At 42.3% G+C, this 20,656-nt stretch overlaps 1 protein-coding gene and 2 pseudogenes across 1 annotated transcript in view; 1 reads left to right on the forward strand and 2 right to left on the reverse strand.

The window, feature by feature from the left end:
- CDC42SE2 (CDC42 small effector 2) overlaps positions 1-20,656 on the forward strand; it is a 50,798-nt gene that overhangs the window by 27,297 nt on the left and 2,845 nt on the right. The window contains exons 2-3 of the mRNA XM_088838827.1: positions 12,365-12,466; positions 20,380-20,495. Of these exons, the coding sequence (XP_088694953.1) occupies positions 12,365-12,466; positions 20,380-20,478 (201 nt within the window). The 3' untranslated portion in view covers positions 20,479-20,495. The remainder of the gene's footprint in view (positions 1-12,364; positions 12,467-20,379; positions 20,496-20,656) is intronic.
- Positions 3,593-3,900, reverse strand: LOC129558867 (cytochrome c oxidase assembly protein COX20, mitochondrial pseudogene; annotated as a pseudogene).
- LOC129558998 (small ribosomal subunit protein eS8 pseudogene) lies at positions 6,356-6,952 on the reverse strand (annotated as a pseudogene).

A 20,656-nucleotide genomic window follows, 5' to 3' on the forward strand; every position in this document is an offset into this window, starting at 1 on the left:
TGTTGTCGAGGGTGTGCCAGAACCTATCAGTGTTCAGAGGGGAGGATCTCGGTCAGCACCTTGCAGTCACCCGGATGCAGGCTGACTGGAAGTCAGACCCTCAGGCAGCATCTTCTGAACTGCGCAAGTAGACCCCTTTCACAGAAGAGCTGGGAGCTAGGTATTTGTCTGTTCCCTGTGCACTGAGACGCGGTGATAGCTAGGAAAGAATTAGTTGATCGCTTTCATGTTCCGGGACCCACGACCTGGAGCCCAGCTGCCACCAAAGCCAGGCAATCAAACAGTGCGTCCCCTGGAGACACTCAGGGACCTGGAACAGGCAAGAAGAAAACTGTGGAGATGGTGCCCACTGGCCTCGTTTCTGAGCAGTATCTTAGTCTGTCTGTGTGTGCTAAATTAGAAGCTTGACCCTCAGGTAGCCGCTTTTAAAGTATGCAGATAGACCTCTCCTAGGTTAAGACTCGGGAGGGAGATTGGCTTGTTGACTGCTGCCTGTGCACTGCGCCCTGTGGAGTTCGCGGGTAAGAAGTGTTGCTTTGTTTGCTACAGTGAACAGGCTCTTCTTTTTGATGTATGGATGTGAGAGTTGGACTGTGAAGAAAGCTGATCACCGAAGAATTGATGGTTTTGAACTGTGGTGCTGGAGAAGACTCTTGAGAGTCCCTTGGACTGCAAGGACATCCAACCAGTCCATTCTAAAGGAGATCAGTCCTGGGTGTTCATTGGAAGGACTGATGCTAAAGCTGAAACTCCAATACTTTGGCCACCTCATGCGACGAGTTGACTCACTGGAAAAGACTCTGATGCTGGGAAAGGTTGGGGGCAGGAGGAGAAGGGGATGACAGAGAATGAGATGGCTGGATGGCATCACCGACTCGATGGACATGAGTTTGAGTGAACTCCGGGAGTTGGTGATGGACAGGGAGGCCTGGCGTGCTGTGATTCATGGGGTCGCAGAGAGCCAGAGACGACTGAGCAACTGAACTGATGGATTAAAACACATTCTTTGGTGGCTAGGTTGTTATTTTTAATGAGAAAAACCATTCAACCTAATGGCTTTCCAAATAATTTAAAACCACACACACAAACTTTAAAATAGTGTTTAAGAGTTCAAGAGGTTAACAAATGTGAATCTAAGGTGGGAACATGAGCACTGGGCAGGAGATTCCAAGTGAGAGTTTGCCAGAGTCTCTTGGATTTGAAGGGAGTGTTAAAACATAGCATACTGCTTTTCAAGGTATTATCAGATGAGTTCCTGTATTTAAGGTGCTTAGAAATATGCCTGGCATATAGTAATATAGAATTGCCCATTGTTTTAAAATATTCAGCTGTAAATCTTCAGAGTCAGTATTTCTAAACTATAGAGTCATCAATGTCACTGTTAGCATTCCTGGACCTGCCCCAGACTTGGTGAATCTGAAATTCTGCAAGGGGAGGTCAGCAGCCTGTGTTCTAACAAACCCCCACAGTGACTCTGATGCACAGTAAAGCTTGCTTTCCTATTAACAGCCAGTATAAAATCTGAAACAGTAATGACGATGCAGCTACTCTTTGGGAGATAGCATTATTGTGATGCAAAAGAGAAAAGCCCAGTAAAACAGACGAGTAATTTTCTTGTGTGGAAATATTAAATCCACTAGAATTTTCATTTTTTTTTTTTTTAACATCTTCCATATGTGGTAGGTCCTTGAGAAATATTTGGTCATACTATTGGATAAGACAAACAGTTTTTAGAGAACTGAGCTGACATTGTTTCTTTAAAATCCTTTTATTCAGCAGCCATTGTCCAATGTGTCAGGCACAGCTGTGGTCAAAGAAGAACTCTTAGCATGGTAGGAAAGTCCAGCTGTGGGCAGATAAATTGTAAGCAGTATTTTTAAGTGTTAAAATCGAAATAATGAGCCTTGTGCTCTAAATGCTTAGACCAAGGAACGCCCAGCAGCCCCATCTCAGAAGGTCATGTTTGAGCTGAGTCTTAAGCAGTGAATAGGCAGTGCCACACGGAAGGGTTTTGGGAGAGGGCTTTCCACACAGTTTGTTGATGTTACAGTCATAACTGTTGTTTTCACTTTTGAGTGAGACCCACTAGTAAAATCCTTTTCCTTTACTATAAAAAAATTAAATCTGTTTTTGTGTTCTAGCTTTCGTGTAGTTTTCGTTAGTCATTTTCTCCCCCTGTCGTATAAACTGGATGGATAACAGGCTGTAGTGTGAAAGCAGCTCGTGTACTTAGGGGATCGTGTACAGTCCTGTACTGTCAGTGGCATCATAGGAAAAGTTACTGTTTGTTTTAGAAATGCCCAGTGCCTAGCGACACTGTTGGTATTTCAAAAGATTAACTTATTTCAGAGGCTCCCAAACTTTTGTTTTTGTTTCCCTTAACACTTCAGTAATTTTTTCATGGTGTTCTCAGGCCAAGAGAAATACCTCACAGATTTATTTATTAGGTTTGGTCTAAATAACTCAGTATTTATGTTCTAAAAACTGAGCTGTCATTTGAAAAAGTTATACATAGGAAGAAAATAAATTTTCTTTCTTTCCCAAATAACCATGATTACTTACGTGTGTGCGTGTGCGGCTTTATGCAGCTCTTCAAACTCTGGGAGCAGACGGAACACTACCAGTGCGTTCTCCAGTTCCATACCTACTTGTGTACAGTTCTGGACTTGTTGCACAGCAGCTGCTGAGCAACTGTGCTTTGCAAATATATGTCATTGTAAAAAATGTGTGCTCTAAGATTGGAATTTTGAGTTATCTTGGACTAGTTCACACAGCGTTGTATATATATTAAGTATCGTGTGCTTCTCTCACATTGAAGATATCCCCTGGGGCCCCTGGATGTTTGCCGACTGCTCGACACAGTCTGGGAACCATGGGCTACTTGATATATTCACAGGTAGGGGATTTGGTTATACTTCTCTCTCAACTTTCACCAGATCATAAAGTTAAGTCAATAGTATATCTTTGGCTTTTAGCCTTCCAAATACTTAGTCCACATTGGCGTAAGAGATTGCTATCTTACAGCCTGAAAGTGTGAGCCTTTTTCCCCTGCTATGGCAGGCTCTGTGTTCTTCCTTCATATTTCATGTGCGTTTCTTGAAGGACCTGTGGCTGTTCCACCTGTGCCTTTACCTTAGGCTTCCTGTTGCCTCTGGAACCTGGCCTTAAACTGCTCCTCAGTGGCATGTGTTTGTACATGAAGCTATCCAGAGAAAAGTCTTAGAGGAACTTTTAAGTGATTAATCACTTCCTGGAAGCTATATTTGATCAATATGTGCTTCCCAGGTGGCTCTAATGGTAAAGAATCCACCTGCCAGTGCAGGAGCTGTAAGAGAAGCAGGTCCGATCCCTGAGTCGGGAAGCTCCCCTGGAGGAGGGCATGGCAACCCACCCCAGTATTCTTTTTTTTTTTTTTTTACAACTTACACATACTTCATTTACTTGATTGAAAGCTGTCTTATGGTACATAAAATGTTTTCTGTCAGCTTTGTTCACAATGAAGTGAATTGTGTCTGGGTTTTCTGTGTTCAGGACTGCTCAATTGCTGCTGCTGCCGCCATTGGTTTGTTTTCTTGCAGGATCAAGGTGGGTACTTTCATATAAAATCTTGTTTTTAATTCCTTCTCTGGCAAGTCTTTCCTGGATTCTTAGCTTTGCATAATTATACCTACAGTGGAACCAGCATCCTAAAGTCACCATGATAAATCCTCCTACTCCAACTTCACATGATCTTCTAATTCTGCTAGTTAACAAAAAATGTCCAAGGCCAGCCACAACAGATCCTAATGAACCATATAATATTGAATCCCATGCACAGGGAATGTTTTCAACATCTAAAATTCCTAGGAGTTTAAAGGGCTTCCCCTTGCCGGGCTCCCCGGGCTCCGGCGCAGCCGCCATGGGGCCCATCGTGCTGCTGCCCCGCCGCCCCCACCCCAGTATTCTTGTCTGGAGAATCCCATGGACAGAGGACCCTGGCAGGCTACTGTCTGTGGGGTTGCAAAGAATTGGACACGACCAAAGTGACTTACCACGCACGCATGCACATAGAAACGTGAGGGAGGTGGGACATTTATATTACGCCAAACATGTTTGAAAAGTTAGGCCTGAAAAACCATGTGACTGTGATGTTTATATATTCATAAAAGTATTCATTCAGAAAACGTGTGTTGGTGAGTTGCTGTGTGCTGTGTATGGCACTGGCGCTTGGTGGGCTGACGTTTTATATGCCCTCTTCGTGAGGAGCACTTGTGCCATCCAGTGGACATTTTAAATTTGGTGTAAGATGCAAATTTTCCTTTGGCAGAGGTGAACACAGGGTTCTGTGTGTACAGAAAGGAGGAGCATGGACCCTCAGAACAAGGGTATGGAGACGGGACCGAGTCAACCAGGGAGCAGTAGGAAGGATCCTTCAGGTCGCGACAGAGAAGTGAGAAAGTTTGATCATAGCATATTTAAGGAACCTGGAGTAGCAGACCAAAGCTTAGAATGCAAGAAAACATTAAAAGATGAGGCTGGAGAGAGAAACAGGATTTCATAGGCTTTGAGATTTGGAATTTAGCCTGCAAGTTTTGGAAGGCCATTGAGGGATTTTAAAGTAGTGAGTGACATCAGTTTTGTACTTTGGAAAGGTAGATCTAAGTACAGGGCAGAGAGTATCAGGGAAGGAAGGCTGGGAAGCTCTAGCAAATTAGTTAGGAGGCGACTCCAGTGATGTCGGTGGAAGGCGGTGGGGGCTGAAGTAGGGCTGTGGCGGTGCCCTGGGACTGGAGAGGATAAGAGTAGGATAGGATCGAATCCACCGGATGTGCCGCGATGTGATTGTGAGGAGGGAGGAGAGAGGGAGAGCCCTCAGCTCTGGCTTGAAGCAGCGCTAGGAGTGTTGTTCACCCAAGTGGGGCATGAAAGGGAGGACCAGGCCCCAGAAGTAAGGTTGCACGTTCACTGGTGGACACAGGAGAAGGAGATGGCGGCCCGCTCCAGCGTTCTTGCCTGGGGGGTCCCACAGACAGAGGAGCCTTGCTGGCTGCAGTCCGTGGTGGCACAAGAATTGGGACACGACCTAGTGACTAAACCACCACCACAAAGTGGGATTCCCTGGTCACTCAGACTGCAGAGAATCTGCCTGCTAACGCAGGAGACCCAGGTTCGATCCTTGGACACATCCCCTGCCGAAGGGCATGGCAACCCACTCCCGGATTCTTGCCTGGAGAATCCCATGAACAGAGAAGCCTTGTGGGCTACAGTCCATGGGTCACAGAGTCAGACACGACTGAAGTGACTAACACTTCACACTTTGTGAACATAGGAAATTTGAGTATCCTGTCAACATTCACACGGACGTGTCCGGTAAGCAGTTGAATGTGTGTCTAATGCTCAGAGAAGAGAAAGTAGACTCACGAGTCATCAGCATAGAGTTAATAAGGTGAAGACATGGCAGAGGAGGGAACAGGGGACCCTAGGACATCCTGGGGAAGGCCACCAGACCCACGGCACACAGGAGCAGAGGGATGGAGCGGGCGTCAGAGACAAGTGGGAAGCAGAGAGAGCCTTTGGAAACATCATTTCAGCACGATCCTTTGTCTGAATTTTATATTCCAGATTTTTACTTTTGTATTGGCCTAGTAATTTTCAAAGAAGGAACATGTGATGGGAGTGCATGAATGATGCATATAGATAGCAGGGTTTTAAACTAAATGGGTACGGCAGTTCGCCATATGTTGATGTGGTAGCTCCGCAGTGTATTTTTTAAAAGCTTCAAGAATATCTCCTAAATACATATATATATATATATGTCTCTTAGAGTTGGGGGAGGAAGACAGGAAGTGCATAGTGAATTTTAGAATTGTAAGGCCTCAGAAAGAGCACAGATAAGATGATGTTCTAATGAAAATCAGACATGAAAGTACATGTTTTGCTGGTACTCAGTGCATACGTTTTCATGTAAAGTTGTAGACTAGGAGGAGACAAATTACCATTATCTTTTTAGGGAAAGAAGAGCGCCTCCCCCCACCCGTGTGTGTAGTATCCAGCTTCAGTTGTTACTGATGGGGGAATCTTGTTTGACCCATGAACCCCCACCCCTTCTGGATAAATAAAATCAAATTCTGGATATCACATTTCATTGACCAATGTTTAGTATGTAAGATTTAGTCGCTGAGATTTAAATAACGTTGTTGTTAGTGGTGGTTTAGTCGCTAAGTCGTGTGTGACTCTTGTGACCCCATGGACTGTAGCCCCCAGGCCTCTCTGTCTATGGGATTCTCCAGGAGAGACAGAGTACTAGAGTGGGTTGCCATTCCTTTTTCCAGGGGATCTTTTCTTTTTTTCTTTTTTAGAACAGTAAACACCTTTATTAGATGAGCTAAGACAGGAGGGAAGAGGGTTTATTTGCCCTTCCGGGCCTTGATCTTCCTTAGATAGAACTCTAGCTCTTTTCCCCCTAGCACATAGCTGTCTGCTCGGCCACACTGGCCTGGTCTTGAAGCGATGCATGCAAGAAGCTTGCCCTGCTGGAACTGCTCCTCTAGAAGACTGCTGATTTTGGCATTCTTTTTCCTCTCATCGTATTTCTTCTGAATTTTCTTTGATCGTTTCTTGTTTAAAATCTCTTCCTCCTCAGGAGTCAGCTTGGCCCCCTTCTTGCAGCCCAGGGGCAGTGCATAGTGGGACTCGTACCACTGTTGGTACGGTGTGCTGTCGATAAGCACAGTACAGTTCTTCCCCAGGGTCTTGGTACGCACCAGTTCATTGTTGGATGCGTTATAGACAACATCGATTATTCTTGTCTTGCGTGTACAACACTCCAAGCCCCAGGAGAAGTTTCCCGCGTCCAGCCTCAAGGCCCCGTACTTCTTGTTGCCTCCCCGCACACGTCCGCTGCTTGCGGTGGGGCTTTCTCTTGCCCCCTTTTCTTACGGCGCTTGTGCCAGCTGTCCTGAGAGATGCCCATCGCTCGGCGCTGGCTGGAAAGAGCTCCAGGGATCTTTCCAACCTAGAGATCAAACCCAGGTCTCCTGCGTTGAAAGCAGATTCTTTTATCAACTGAGCTACCAGGGAAGCCCTTAAAAGTTTTAGTGAAGCGTAGTTGACAGACATTAAATGGGGAGAGACGTCTTCCCTAACCCTTCAGGGTAAGGCAGCTGCTCGTTTGTTTCAACCTTTGCTCCTTGGCCTTATGCAGAATAACAATTAATATTTTAAGGGTGGCAGGAATTATGCAGAAGGTTGACAGTTTTAGTGAAGTTCCCTATAAGGAATAAAGAAGAATAAAGTATGTTTCCAGGAAAAACTGTGACTCTGCTGCTGACAACAGTTAGCACGTACTGAGTGAAGTACAGCGTTTCCTGTTTTTCTCTGCAGAAGCCTGACTCTGGAATTCCCCTTGTTTGCCCACGGTTTAATTCTTGTGTCTGCCCTGTGCTCTCAGCAGAGCACACCAGAAAAGTGGGCTGTTCTTCACGTGTCTGACTTGTGCCTGAAAAATATTTCAGTTTTGTATCTTAAAGTACTTAGTTGTACTCGGAATCTAGGTTTTTGACTCAGAAAGTAGTAACTGAAGTCTGAAGAACACCTCAGCCCGGGTCTGGATCCCGTCCTTCCTACCTTCTCTGGAGGACTTATAATATTGATAACCCTTCATTTTTCTTTACCTTCCATTTCTTTTCTGATCTGTCTCATGAGAAACTCAGCATAATCAAGTCTCATTTTGAAGGGAAAAAATCCAGTCTGTACTGGTTTCCTCTTCGCCCGTGAACTGCAGCTCCCTCCTCCCCGCTCAGAGGCCAGACTGTGCCGTCCGCTGTGTTGGAGTTCTCATTTCCCCGTCTCCTGGAAGCCCCTCACTCCCCTGATGTCTGGAGCTCCCGCCACTGCGGGCACAGGATCACCAGCGTGCTGAGTCCAGGGAACACCCTTCTCTTCACCTGACCTCCCACCCCCTTTGCAGCGTGTCACCTAATCCCCTCTTAACACTGGAAGAACCCACATCTGACTTTGCTCCTGACTTCTAGGCTGTTCCTTTTTGCCTTCCTTTAATGGCTTGTTTTCCTCATGCAGCCTTATGGAGAGTGCTTTCTGTGCACGTGTCTCCTAGGAAGTCTCCGTAGTCAGGCCTCTTTGTTCGGTGAGTCTCGGCCTCTAGTTCAGCCCTTTCAGAATCCTGTATCTGTGTGTTCAGCTCACTTGAACGTGAGGCTGAATATCATTTGATAGGCCTCCCTTGAATGTCTCATAGATGTCTCAGATTCGGTGTGTCTTTTGTTTGTTTAGCTGCCTTGGTCTTAGTTGCGGCACGCGGGCTTGTCCGTCTCCATTGCAGCGTGCGCAGTTTTTGATTGTGGCATGGGGACTCTAGTTCCCTGACCAGGGATGGAACCCAGGCCCTCTGCATTGGGAGTGCGGAGTCTTAGCCACTGGACCACTGGGGAAGTCCCAAATTCAGTGTGACTTAAGTGGAATCTTTCATCTTCTTCCAGTATGACTCTTCCAGCAAGGCTCTCCCAGTATTATCTAATCCAGTAAATCATATACCCTGTATTCAGATCTGAAATCTGTGCATCTTTCATAATTTTTACCTTTCCCTAGTTCTCAAATCCAGTCAACAACTAAATGTTTTTGATTTTAGCTTCAATCTGAACTTTCCATTTCTGCTACTGTTGGTTGAAATTAAGTAATCTGTAACCAGCATCATTATAATAACTTTTCTTTGGGGGCCCTCCACCGTGCTTTCCATTGCAGCTATCATGGAGTAGCCTTTCAGAACCATTCTGATCATCTCAGTTCCCTGCTTAACAAGCTGTGCTCCTTCTAGCCTTAAAGAAGGGAGGACTGAAACTTCTGCTTTTTACCCTAAAATCAAGGTTAGACTAGATGTCATGAATTAAAGTCTAAAAGAAAAGCGTGATGCCCAGCTCCATAAAGTTCAAGTTGAAAAGCAGTGATTATGTTCAGATTATGAATCAGTCACCCAGCATAACATCTGTGATTCAAGCAGGCTGCTGTCTTCCTGCCCTTTGAATCAGGCCAGTTGTCTCCTGAACATCCCCTCTCATTCCGCATGCCTGTTGTGTTATGAGTGCATAGCACTACACCTGCTTCAGAAGCAGACTGATCTTTCAGGAGACATTTCTGGGTGACATAGCTGGTGGCCTTAGTGCACCATGGTGATTCCTGTCTTCCTGCATCTTCTTGGAATAATTCGGCTGTTGGAATAACTCACGTAATGTGGATTCATGGGCCCGGTGTAGCCACCTGCTAAGCCCCAGACACACCCTTGTGAAGGAGATGATGTGGATTCAGAACAGTTAGAAGTTTCGTGTATTCATGGGGCAAGAATGATATGGAAGTGTTAGAAGATCTTATTCTCTGAAGCAGGCCAGTCCATTGCCTGCTTTAGCGGGCCCTCTGGCTGAGCCAGGTGGCACCCTCTGCTTGGGAGCTGTGGCCCTTCAGGCTGGTCTGCACAAAGTCCGCAGTCCTTCAGACGCATGAGTCCAGGGGATATAACTGCTGACCATTGTCTTATCTGTAGACATTTTCCCTTTTCTGCTTATGTCTGGAGTGTGCCAAGAACCTGGAAGCTGCCTCCTTTACCTGTCAGTCAAGGGGCATCCTGGGGAAGAAACCCCAACAGTTTGTCCTGATCAGGTGTCAAGAAAATTCGTGTCCTGTTCTGGTGCAGATGCATTTGGATGTGCTTGGAGAAACATAGTTTTCTAATAAGACAAGTTTAATGGAAATGTAGCAGTATATTATCGAGAAAAAAATAGGCACAAAACTAGCATTTGCATTGTCTTTTCCCTTCCTTAATCCTAGAAAAGAGAAGGCAGCACTGCTTCTCAAGGATCATTTAGGGACTTGTGCTGTCACGTCTCAGATTGAGAATAGTGAGGGGAACTTTGTCGAATTTGGTGGATAGAAATAGACAAACTCAGAGTCCAGGGGAAAAATAGGATACGGTGGAAGAGACTGCGTTGGTGGCACTTGGCCTCCCACATCGAAGGATGGCTATAGGTGACAGATCTGTGGTCGGGGCAGGGAGTCTGTGAGGCTCCTTAAGCAGCACTGTATAAAGATCGCAGGAAGTTGGTATGTTTTGCTAAGAAATAGAAGATTGAAGAACATAGACAAAGGATTGAGACCCTTCCTTGGCTCGCTGCCAGGCCTTTTAACCTGAAGTCTTTGTATAGCCCTGGAGGACAGGGCCCCAAGGATGGATTGAATCTTAACCCTTTAAAAAGGGGCTTGAAGTAATTAAATTTGGAGAAGTAAAGGAATGAATATTTTACTCCTAGGTGTTATTGTTGTTTAGTTGTGTCTGACTCTTTGCGACCCCGTGGACTGCAGCATATCAGGCTTCCCTGTTACCATCTCCTCTGATCAAACTCATGTCCATTGAGTTGATGATGTCATCCAACCATCTTACCCTGTCACCCCTTCTCCTGCCCTCAATCTTTCTAGCATCAGGTTCTTTTCCAGTGAGTTGGCTCTAAGGTTGTTATAGACTATAATACCTGTTGTTACAGACTATAATTTATTCAATCAGCCTTTTTTGAGAGAAAAAAGGAAATCATGTAATACAAAGTCTCAGATTAGAAAATAACTGCAAAAGAACTTCCCCCCAAAATTATAATGGATAAAATAATTACATATCTACGACTGAAAAAAATTTCTGATCTACGGCTAAGGTCACTAAACCAGAACTTGCGAGCCACCCTTTTTTGTGCTGAAAAGTTAAATGGAACATTGCTATTCTCACTTTCATTGACTATATAGCTCCTTACCTATGATGATAGGAGAGTGGGGTCAAAACTTTGACAGGCTGTGTGGCCTGCAGGCTTAAAATATTTACTCTCTGGCCTACAAGAACACATATGGATTCCTAAAGAGGATGAAGTGGAGTTATTTTCTAATACAGTGAAACTATACAAAGGAAGCAAATAACTGATGAAACTAGGAAACTTACACACACTGTCTCCCTTCCTCTCACCCCCACCCTCCTTAGGCACACAAGCACATTCAGATGGCCACATAACAGAAGCTGTAGAAACTGCAAAGGAAGAACATAAGGAGAAGTATCAAAGAAATAATAGAAGAAACTTAACGTACACTGTAGCAAAATTTGTGTTCAGCTAGAGAGGGATCCCCATATGCCATACAGAATACTGGAAGGGAAAATCAATGAACCTGGAGATGGTCCAGAGTCACTGTTGAACTCTGAGACTTCTTTTGGGATTCTTTGGCAATAAAAGTAGAGGACAGTAAAATAATATCTATTTTAGCTCTAAAGTTAATGTATGAACATGCCACTTTTGTGGTTTTATAGAAAATCACATTCTAACCCTGAAGAGCTGTCACTTGGATAAGTTTTTAGGATTTATCACATGCATAGCAACATTTCAGGGGATGGAGACATAAAATACCATGGTCAAAGGCAACCTGACCTAGTTCCCCAAGTTTATTACTTGCCTTAGTTTTGATGCAGGTGGTGTTTTCAGGAGTATTCTGTTGAAAGGGAAGATGATGGGGATACACCGAGTTGGCATTAGGACACTGAGCCAGCTGTGCCCGTGGCCTCTTTCAGTCGATCACAGAATCTAGGAGTCATGGAAGACTTGGGTCTAATTTAAAATAACCTTCATCTCTTGAAAAATCTTGGATGGTTCAGTTGAACACAGCAGCAGGGTGAGGAAGTGTCCCTAGTGTGGTGGAGGGCGTATTGGAGCAAGGACTGCTGCAACCTGTAGCTGAAGTCCTGAGAAGCTGCTGGGATGTGGGTGTTAGAAATGAGGGGGAGATGGTAAGCACAACTAGGGTGGCTGTTTGTAATTTACAGCCAGAAGAGACCAGCAATCAGTGACTGGACTAGAACTAAACCTCCCCTGTACCACTTGCTGACAGATTCACTCCAGCAGGAAAGGGCAGTTGGCTATAATCTAAGTAATAACCATCAAAATAGCATCAGTGTTTAATGATGAGACGTAGAATGTTCTGTTTAAACTCAGAATTCAGTAATTACATCATACTGTCGTCTTTGTTATGAATGATGGTTACAGATGATACTTTTACGTATCTTTTTTTTAAGAATAAACTTAAATGGTTATTATACAAATACAGTTAGATCAAATAATCTATTTTAAATTCTAAACATTATTTTGCTTTATCAGTTTTTTTTTTGTGTGTGTGCATATAATTCTCTGGGGGAGTTCATCGTAGGAGATGGTTGTGGTGATACCAAGATTTAGGTATTTTCCTGTCCTGGGCAAAAACATTTTTCATAGTCATTTGTGCATAATGTATAAATCTACCAGAATAAGTTTTTGTTAACAAGACCATTGTCTGAACATTATTCCTTATATTTTAGAAAAGGCGCCGGCGGATTGACCGAAGTATGATTGGAGAGCCCACAAACTTTGTGCACACAGCTCACGTGGGGTCAGGTGACCTGTTCAGTGGGATGAACTCTGTAAGTACAAGGGTGGAGCGAGTGGGTGGGGCCTCGGGGCGTAGTCATATGTGCCTGTCTGGCAAGTGCATCCGTTCTTAATGACTGCACTGTGCCCAGTGAGTTAGACATTTACTACACGTACTTAATGTGAGCATGAAGAGAAGAAAATGAATAGTGGAAAAACCTCTTACTTAGTTTGTGAAGCCATGTGTTTTTCTGTTTGTACTAAACTCTTTGTAGCTACAGTTCGTCTGAATAACCGCTTTAAAATTTTTAAAGGATTTTGAGTTCAGAAAGGAAGTTACTATCACATGGATTCTCATGCCACCATTCCCCCCATTCCTCCCAGCCCCCAGCAACCTTGAGGTCAGCTTTTTAGTAATATTTAATCTCCTTTTTGTTCTCTTAAGTTCTGTTAGTTGCCTTTGCAAATGTATTTGTCCCATTTGCCTTATAAAATATTAGCCTTTATCTGATGTTAGAATGCTTGCAGTTTATTATTACTGTAACATAAGTTCTCATGCACTCAGCAGAGGATTAAAATTTGTACATATTTGCCTTTCTTTGTAGAGGTTTCAGTGAACTTCAGAAGAGACTTTAGATATACTCAGTTGAGTTCTTACTCCCTAATTTGCATCTAAGAGAAATAGAGTGTAGTGTAACAGAAACCAGTAGAGGGGGTTTATATCGGGGCTGTGCCTCATCCTTGCCCTGAAGCAAATGACCGTGTATCCAGAGCCACTTTCCCCCCAGATCTCAAGTACACCCGTGTGTCTGTATGTTCCCTCAAGTGTTTAGGACCAGAGTCAGTAAGGCTTTCATAAACACAGATACGCTACATTGTATGCTCACTTACTGGACAGTGTTCACAAAAAACAGGAGAACAACTTGTAAAATAGGTAGATGGGCATCCTGGATACAGCAAACAAGTTTGTCACTGCAGTTACTGGGTAAGCTAAGGGATGACATTTGCAGCTTCCTGGAAAGGAAACAGCTTGTTTGTTTTAAGTCTGTAGGAAAAGTCCACTGAAAGGCTTTTGTGAAAATGTTAGAGGCGTCAGGTTGCTGTTAAAATACAATTCAGTAGCTTTGTTTCCTGGATCAATGTGGAATGATGAGACCAAATGGACTATTAACCGTTGTTAATATTAAGGTCATTGTGACAAACATAAATAGAATGAATGGTTTCAAATTTATTATAGCTGATGAATTTTCTTTCTCATCAACACATCTTTCCCTACTTGTGTTCATAAAAATTTAACTATGTAGGCAAAAAAGAGCTTCCCTTGTAGCTCAGTTGGTAAAGAATCCACACAGGAGACCCAAGTTCGATCCCTGAGTCAGAAATATTCCCCTGGAGAAGGAAATGGTAACCCACTCCAGTATTCTTGCCTGGGAAATCTAATGGACAGAGGAGCCTGGTGGGCTATAATCCGTGGGGTTGCAAGAGTCGAAAGAGCCCAAGAAGAGGAAATCTGTCCTGTCACTGCTTCCACGTTTCCCCTTCTATTTGCCATGAAATGATGGGACTGGATGCCATGATCTTACTTTTTTTCATATTGAGTCTTAAGCCAGCTTTTTCACTCTTCTCCTTCACGCTCACCAAGAGGCTCTTTAGTTCCTCTTCACTTTCTGCCATTAGAGTGGCATCATCCACTTACCTGAGGTTGTTGATATTTTTCCCATAATCTTGATTCCAGCTTGTAACTCATCCAGCCTGATGTTTCACAGGAGTAATGAGGGTTACTTACTGGAAATCCAAATTCTTTTGTTTGAAATTAAAAAGAATTGACTTCTGGAAGAAAAACAGATTTGTCTTTCTTATAATCTGCATGGCATTATGAATGTACCATGTAAAAATGTTGTTGTAAATAGGCCTAGGATACCTATAAAGTCTAGGATAACATATTGCGTTAGGTAGGAAATTATTTGGCAACATGGTAAAATCCAGGTTTGTGCCACAAAACCTGGTGTTGCCAGAAAGGAGCAGAAAGTAAACGGATAGGCTGTGGGCCATAGCCGCCTCAGGTGGAGCAGGTTTGCTTAAACAGACCTGTAGGTTTTAGTTTCTGTTTTAAGATACTCTTACCTAGTTGTTTAGTCATGTGAATATAGATATTGCAGTAACTCATGTGGTATCACTGGTGAATTTTTCAGTAAAGGAGTGAAAACTTACCCATTTAAGATCCAATCGCATGTTCTTGCCTTAAACATACTGGACCCAAATAAACTGTGTTATTATTATTATTATCTTGTTACTATTTTCAGTTAGAATGTGTTTAAACCTGCCTCACCCTGTATCCGTTAGGCCATCACCTCCTGTATGCCTCTAGCATAATTCTCATTCTTTGATTGATACAAACTAAGATAGGATATACTGAGAGCACTTTAGAGTTTGCAGATAACCTTGTGCCTTTGTTTTGGTAAAGTAAGAAAATACCCCACTGGGACTTCCCTGGTGGTCCAGTGGTTGAGACTCCACTCTTCCACTGCCAGGGGTCATGGGTTTCATCCCTGCTTGGGGAATTACGATTCCACGTGCCACACAGCACGGCCAGAATAAAAAAGAAGATACCCCAGCATTTTTATATCTCACTAGAAAGTAGCCTTGTAATATGGTTATCTTTAATCATTTTACAAGTAGGAAACCTGATATTCACAGAAGGTAAATAGTTCATCCAAAGTTACAGTATTAATGAATAAGTCAGGATTACAGTTGAAGTCTTTGGATTCCTTTTTTGGAGTATAGTTGATTTACAATACTGTGTTAGTTTCAAGTGTAGAACAAGGTGATTCAGTTATACATATATTTTTAAACATTCTTTTCTCATATAGATTATCATGGAATATTGAGTAGGCTTCCCTGTGTTATACAGTAGGTCCTTGTTGGTTATCTATCTTAAATATACAGTGTATGTGATCTATCCCTTCCTCCCGTGTTTCCCCTTTGGGAACCATTAGTTTGTTTTTGATACCTGTCAATCTTTCTGTTTTATAAGTAAGTTCATTTTTTTGAATTCGATTCCACATGAGTGATAATATTTGTCTCTGATTAACTTAGTATGATAATCTCTAGGTCCGTTCATTTTACTGTGAATGGCATTATTTCATTATAAAATTATTTTATTGGAATATAATTGATTTACATTGTATTAGTTTCATGTATACAGCAAAATGAATTAAGTTACACACATATCCACTCTTTTTTAGATTGTTTTCCCATATAGGTCACTACAGAGTATTGAGTAGAATTCCCTGTGCTATACAGTAGGTCTTTATTTTTAATAGTTATCTATTTTTTATATAGTCCCAACCTCCCAGTTTATCCTTCTCACCCCCTTTCCCCTTGGTAACCATATTGTTTTCTACACCTGTGACTCTTTGTTTTGTACACAAGTTCATTTGTACCATTTTTTTAAAGATTCTGCATATAAGAGATATCATATACTTGTCTTTTTTATTTTGCTCAGTATGACAATCTCTAAGTCCATCCATGTTTCTGCAGATGGCATTTTTATTCTATTAAATGGCTGAGTAAGAAACATCCATTGTCTGTATCTAGCACATGCTCTTTACCTACCCGTTCCTCTGCCAGTGGACACTTGGGTTGCTTCCATGTCTTGGCTATTACAAACACTGCTGCTATGAACATAGAGTTTTGTCCGGATATATGCCCAGCCAGGAGTGGCACTGCTGGGTCATTTAGTAGTTCTCTTAGTTTTTAAGGAACCTCCATACTGTTCTTTGCAGTGGCTGTACCAGTTTACATTCCCATAAACAGTAGGAGGGTTTCCTTTTCCCCCACTCCCTTCCAGCATTTATTGTTTGAAGATTTTTTCTAATGATGACCATTCTGACCCTTATGAAATGATACCTCATTGTGGTTTTGATTTGCACTTCTCTGATAATTAGCAGTGTTGCGCACCCTTAAATGTGCTTTTTGGCCATCTTTGTGTCTTCTTTGGAAAAATGTCTGTTTATATCTTCTGCTAACTTTTTGATTGTTTTTTTTTTTTTTTGGACATACAACTGCATGAGCTGTTTGTATATTTTAGAAATTAATCCCTTGTTGGTTGCCACATTTGCAAACATTTTCTCCCATTTTGTGGGTTGTCTTTTCATTTTGTTTATGGTTTCCTTTGCTGTGTAGAAGTTTTTGAGTTAAATTAGGTACCATTCATTTATTTTCTTTAGAAGGTGGATTCAAAAAGATCTTGCTGCAATTAATGTCAGTGTTCTGTCTTTTCTTCTAAGACTTTTATAGTCTTTGACCCATTTCCAGTTTATTTTTGTGAACGGTGTTAGGGAGTGTTCTCCTTTCATTCTTTTATGTGTAGCTGTCCAGTTTTCCCAGCACCACTTACTGAAGAGACGGTCTTTTTTCCAGTGTGTACTCTCGTCTCCTTTTGTGGTGGTGGCCATAGATGGGTGTATGTATTTCTGGCTTTTTGTCCTGTTCCACTGATCTGTGTTTCTGTGCCAGTACTGTACTACTTCGATTACTGTTGCTTTATAGTATAGTCTGAATTCAGGGAACCTGTTTCTTCTGGCTTTGATTTTCTTTCTAAGGATTGCTTTGGCTATTTGGGGTCTTTCCTGTATCCATATAAATAACTTTTTGTTCTAGTTCTGTGAAAAATGACACTGGTAATTTAATAGGAATCGAATTGAATGTGTAGATTGCCTTGGGTAGTATTCTCATTTTGATAGTACTGATTCTTCCAAGAACATGGTATATATCCTGCTATCTGTGTCATCTCTGATTTCTTTCAACATCTTATAGTTTTCAGAGTAGAGGTCTTTTTTCTCCTTAGGTGGACTTATTCCTGTGTTTTTTATTGTTTTTAATGTGATGGTAAATGGGATTCTTTCCTTAATTTCCCTTGGTCTTCGTTGTTAGTGTATGGGAATGAAAAAGATTTCTGTGTGCTAATTTTGTACCCTGCGACTTTACTGAATTCATTGATGAACTCTAGTAGTTTTCTGGTGGCATCTTTAGGATTTTCTATGTATCGTGTATCATGTCATCTGCAAACAGTGATAGTCTTGTTTTCCAATTTGGATTCCTTTTATTTTTCTTCTCTGTCAAGGCTAGGACTTCTGAAACTATGTTGAATAAATGTGACAATGGATTATGACACAGATTTACAGATATTTAAAAATTCTTACAACCCTGGGGTAAATGTCACTTGATCATAGTGTATGATCCTTTTAATATACAGCTGGAGTATTTTTGCATCTGTGTTCATCGGTGATATTGGCCTGTAATTTTCTTTCCTTTTTTTTGTGGTACCTTTTTCTGGTTTGGTATTAGGGTGAAGTTGGCCTCATAAAATGACCTTGGGAGCACTTCTTCCTCTTCAGTCTTTTGGAAGGAGTTTCAAAAGGATAGGTGTTAACTCTTTTCTCAAATGTGATGTAATTTGTCTGTGAAGCCATCAGATCATGGACTTCTCTGTTTGTTGAACATTTTCTAATCACCGTTTCATTTTCATACTCATGATTGGGTCTAAGGTCTCCTTAGACAACCATTTTACCTTGTTGGATTTCTTTTTCTTGGGGATGGTTTTGATCACAGCCGCCTCCTGTACAGTGCTACGAACCTCCATCCACAGTTCTTCAGGGACTCTGTCAGATCTATGTCACTTCCACTGTATAATCTAAGGGATTTGATTTAGGTCATACCTGAATGGCCTAGTGGTTTTCCCTACGTTCTTCAATTTAAGCATGAATTTTGTAATCAGGAGTTCATGATCTGAGCCACAGTCAGCTCCCGGACTTGTTTTTGCTGACTGTATACAGATTTTCCATCTGTCTTTCGTTACTTTGAATATATAATGCTACTCCCTTCTGGTCAGCAGAGTTTATATTGAAGAATTAGCTGATAAATTTATGGGGATTTCCTTGTATATTATGTGTTGCCCTTCCTTATTGCTGTTGATATTTTATCTTTTGTCAGTTTGATCAATCAGTGTGTTCCTCCTTGAGTTCATCTCCTGTGAGCCACTCTGCACATCCTAGACTCGAGTGTTTCCTTTCTCATGTTAGGGAAGTTTTCAGCTATAACCTCTTCAGATATTTTCTCAGGCCGTTTCTGTCTTCTCCTTCTAGCACCCCTATAATGTACATGTTGGTGTGTTTAATGTCCCAGAGGTATCTGAGACGGTCCTCGTTTCCTTCCATTGTTTTGTCTTTGGTCTGTTGCTTAACAGTGATTCTTACCATTCTGTTTCGAGCTGTTTATTTTTCACGCCTCATGTATCCTGCTGTTGATTCCTTCTAGTGTAGTTTTCACTCCAGGTATTGTACTCTTTGTATCCCTTTGTTCTTCTAAGTTCTCAGTCTGTGCCTCATTGTTTTTCCAAGATCTTGGACCATTTTTACCGTCATTACTCTAAATTCTTTTTTTGTAGCTGTCTCTTCATTTAGTTGCTTCTGGTGAGTTTTTATCTTGTTCCTTCATCCGAAACATTCTCTGCCATCTCATTTTGTCTGTGGTTATGGACTCCTTTATGGCTTGCTTGTAGTGTGTTCCCCAAGTGGTCCTGAAGCTTGTGGAAACCTCCTGGTGGCAAGACCAGTGCTTTCCGCCTGGTGGGTGCAGCAGGGTCGTGTCCCTCTGGTGGGCAGGGGTGTGTCCTGGAGGGTATATAGCACACTGGGGCCACACAGCACGGTCACAGGTAAAGGGAGTGGGCAGGCCGGGGGTTCTGCCTTTATCGGGGTTGAAGGTAAAATGCCTAGACTTTCACAGGTTCACTCTTAACTGCTTCCTCCTGGCACTGTTGTGAGGGTTACATGGTGTCATGTTTTGAAGTGATTCTGTAAACCTGAGAGCGGCCTGTTCTGAGGGTATGAACTCATTATTGACTAGAGATGTTTCAGTCTTCTCTTGCATAACCAAGTGCTGGCCACAGGTTTCTGCAGAAATCCTGCAGTGTGTTAAGGAGACATCGTAGGCTCAGCAGAGGATGAGTCAAATAAAGTTCAGGGGCTCTAATCATGTGATAAAAGCTGGAGAGACTTATTCCCCTGGGCTCATAGGAGAAAAGGGTATACTATTCAGTTTCTCAATATGCAGACTTGGCTCTTGGGGTGTGGCCTCTGGCTAAGCTTCCTTTGAATATTCCAAGTCTTTGAATCCTCATTTGAATGCTTACACTTTTTCATTTTATTAATTTTACTGAATCTATATTAAGGCTTCCCAGGAGGCATGTAAAGAACCCACATGCCAGTGCAGGAGATTCCTGAGAGATGCAGGTTTGATTCCTGGGTAGGGAAGATTCCCCTGGAAGAGGCCATGGCAACCCACGCCAGTATTCTTGCCTGAAGAATCCCACGGGTAGAGGAGCCTGGCGGGCCACAGTCCATAGCATTGCATAGAGTAGGACAGGACTAAATAGCATTGCATAGAGTAGGACGTGACTGAAGTAATTTTTAGAATACACAGAATACTATTATTATGTGAATTTTACCACATGGACTTTTAAAATTTATCTTTGGTTCAGTTTCCTACTTTATTTTTGTATCTGATTCTAATCCAAGAAATTGAGGTGATTGCATATGTGAGGTGGTTGTAAATTAAGGTGGTTGAGGAACAAGGTTGAATTCATCTTTATCCTTTTGACTGGTTTTGAAATGTAGCCAAGTACTTTGTGAACTACACAGTTTTTTTTTTTTGTAATAGGGAAGTGGAGTGGCGGGTGTTTTGGCAAAAAAAGAAAAAGAATGGTTCAACTACCAGCTTAGCACTCCCTATATAATGAAAACAATTTCTAAGTCTATAAAAAGATATATATATATATAAAAGAAAAATTTTTTTTCTATAAAAAGTACCCTTCTGGGAAAAGCAGCCCAGCCAGACTATTAACAGAATTGATTGGTTGCAGTGGCCCTAGTTCCTGACCCGTTCTTTTCCTTTCTTGTCTCAGGTCAGCTCCATTCAGAACCAGATGCAGTCCAAGGGAGGCTACGGGGGTGGCATGGCCGCCAATGTGCAGATGCAGCTGGTGGACACAAAAGCAGGATAGCCCCAGACTTCTCCTCAGTGAGTACCTCAGAGCCCATGGCCACTGACAACAAGGAGAGGCTTAGTTCAGACTCCATTTCAGAAAATAAGTCATTTTAAAAAAATTGTGAACTTACTAGAAAAGGCAAAAATAGTTTGTTCATAGTCAGTTACAGCATTTGGGTATTAGTTTCATATTG

This window comes from Moschus berezovskii, chromosome 8 (genome assembly GCF_049115385.1).
Source record: "Moschus berezovskii isolate FMDL1 chromosome 8, NW_MosBer_1.0, whole genome shotgun sequence".
Lineage (NCBI taxonomy): Eukaryota > Metazoa > Chordata > Mammalia > Artiodactyla > Moschidae > Moschus > Moschus berezovskii.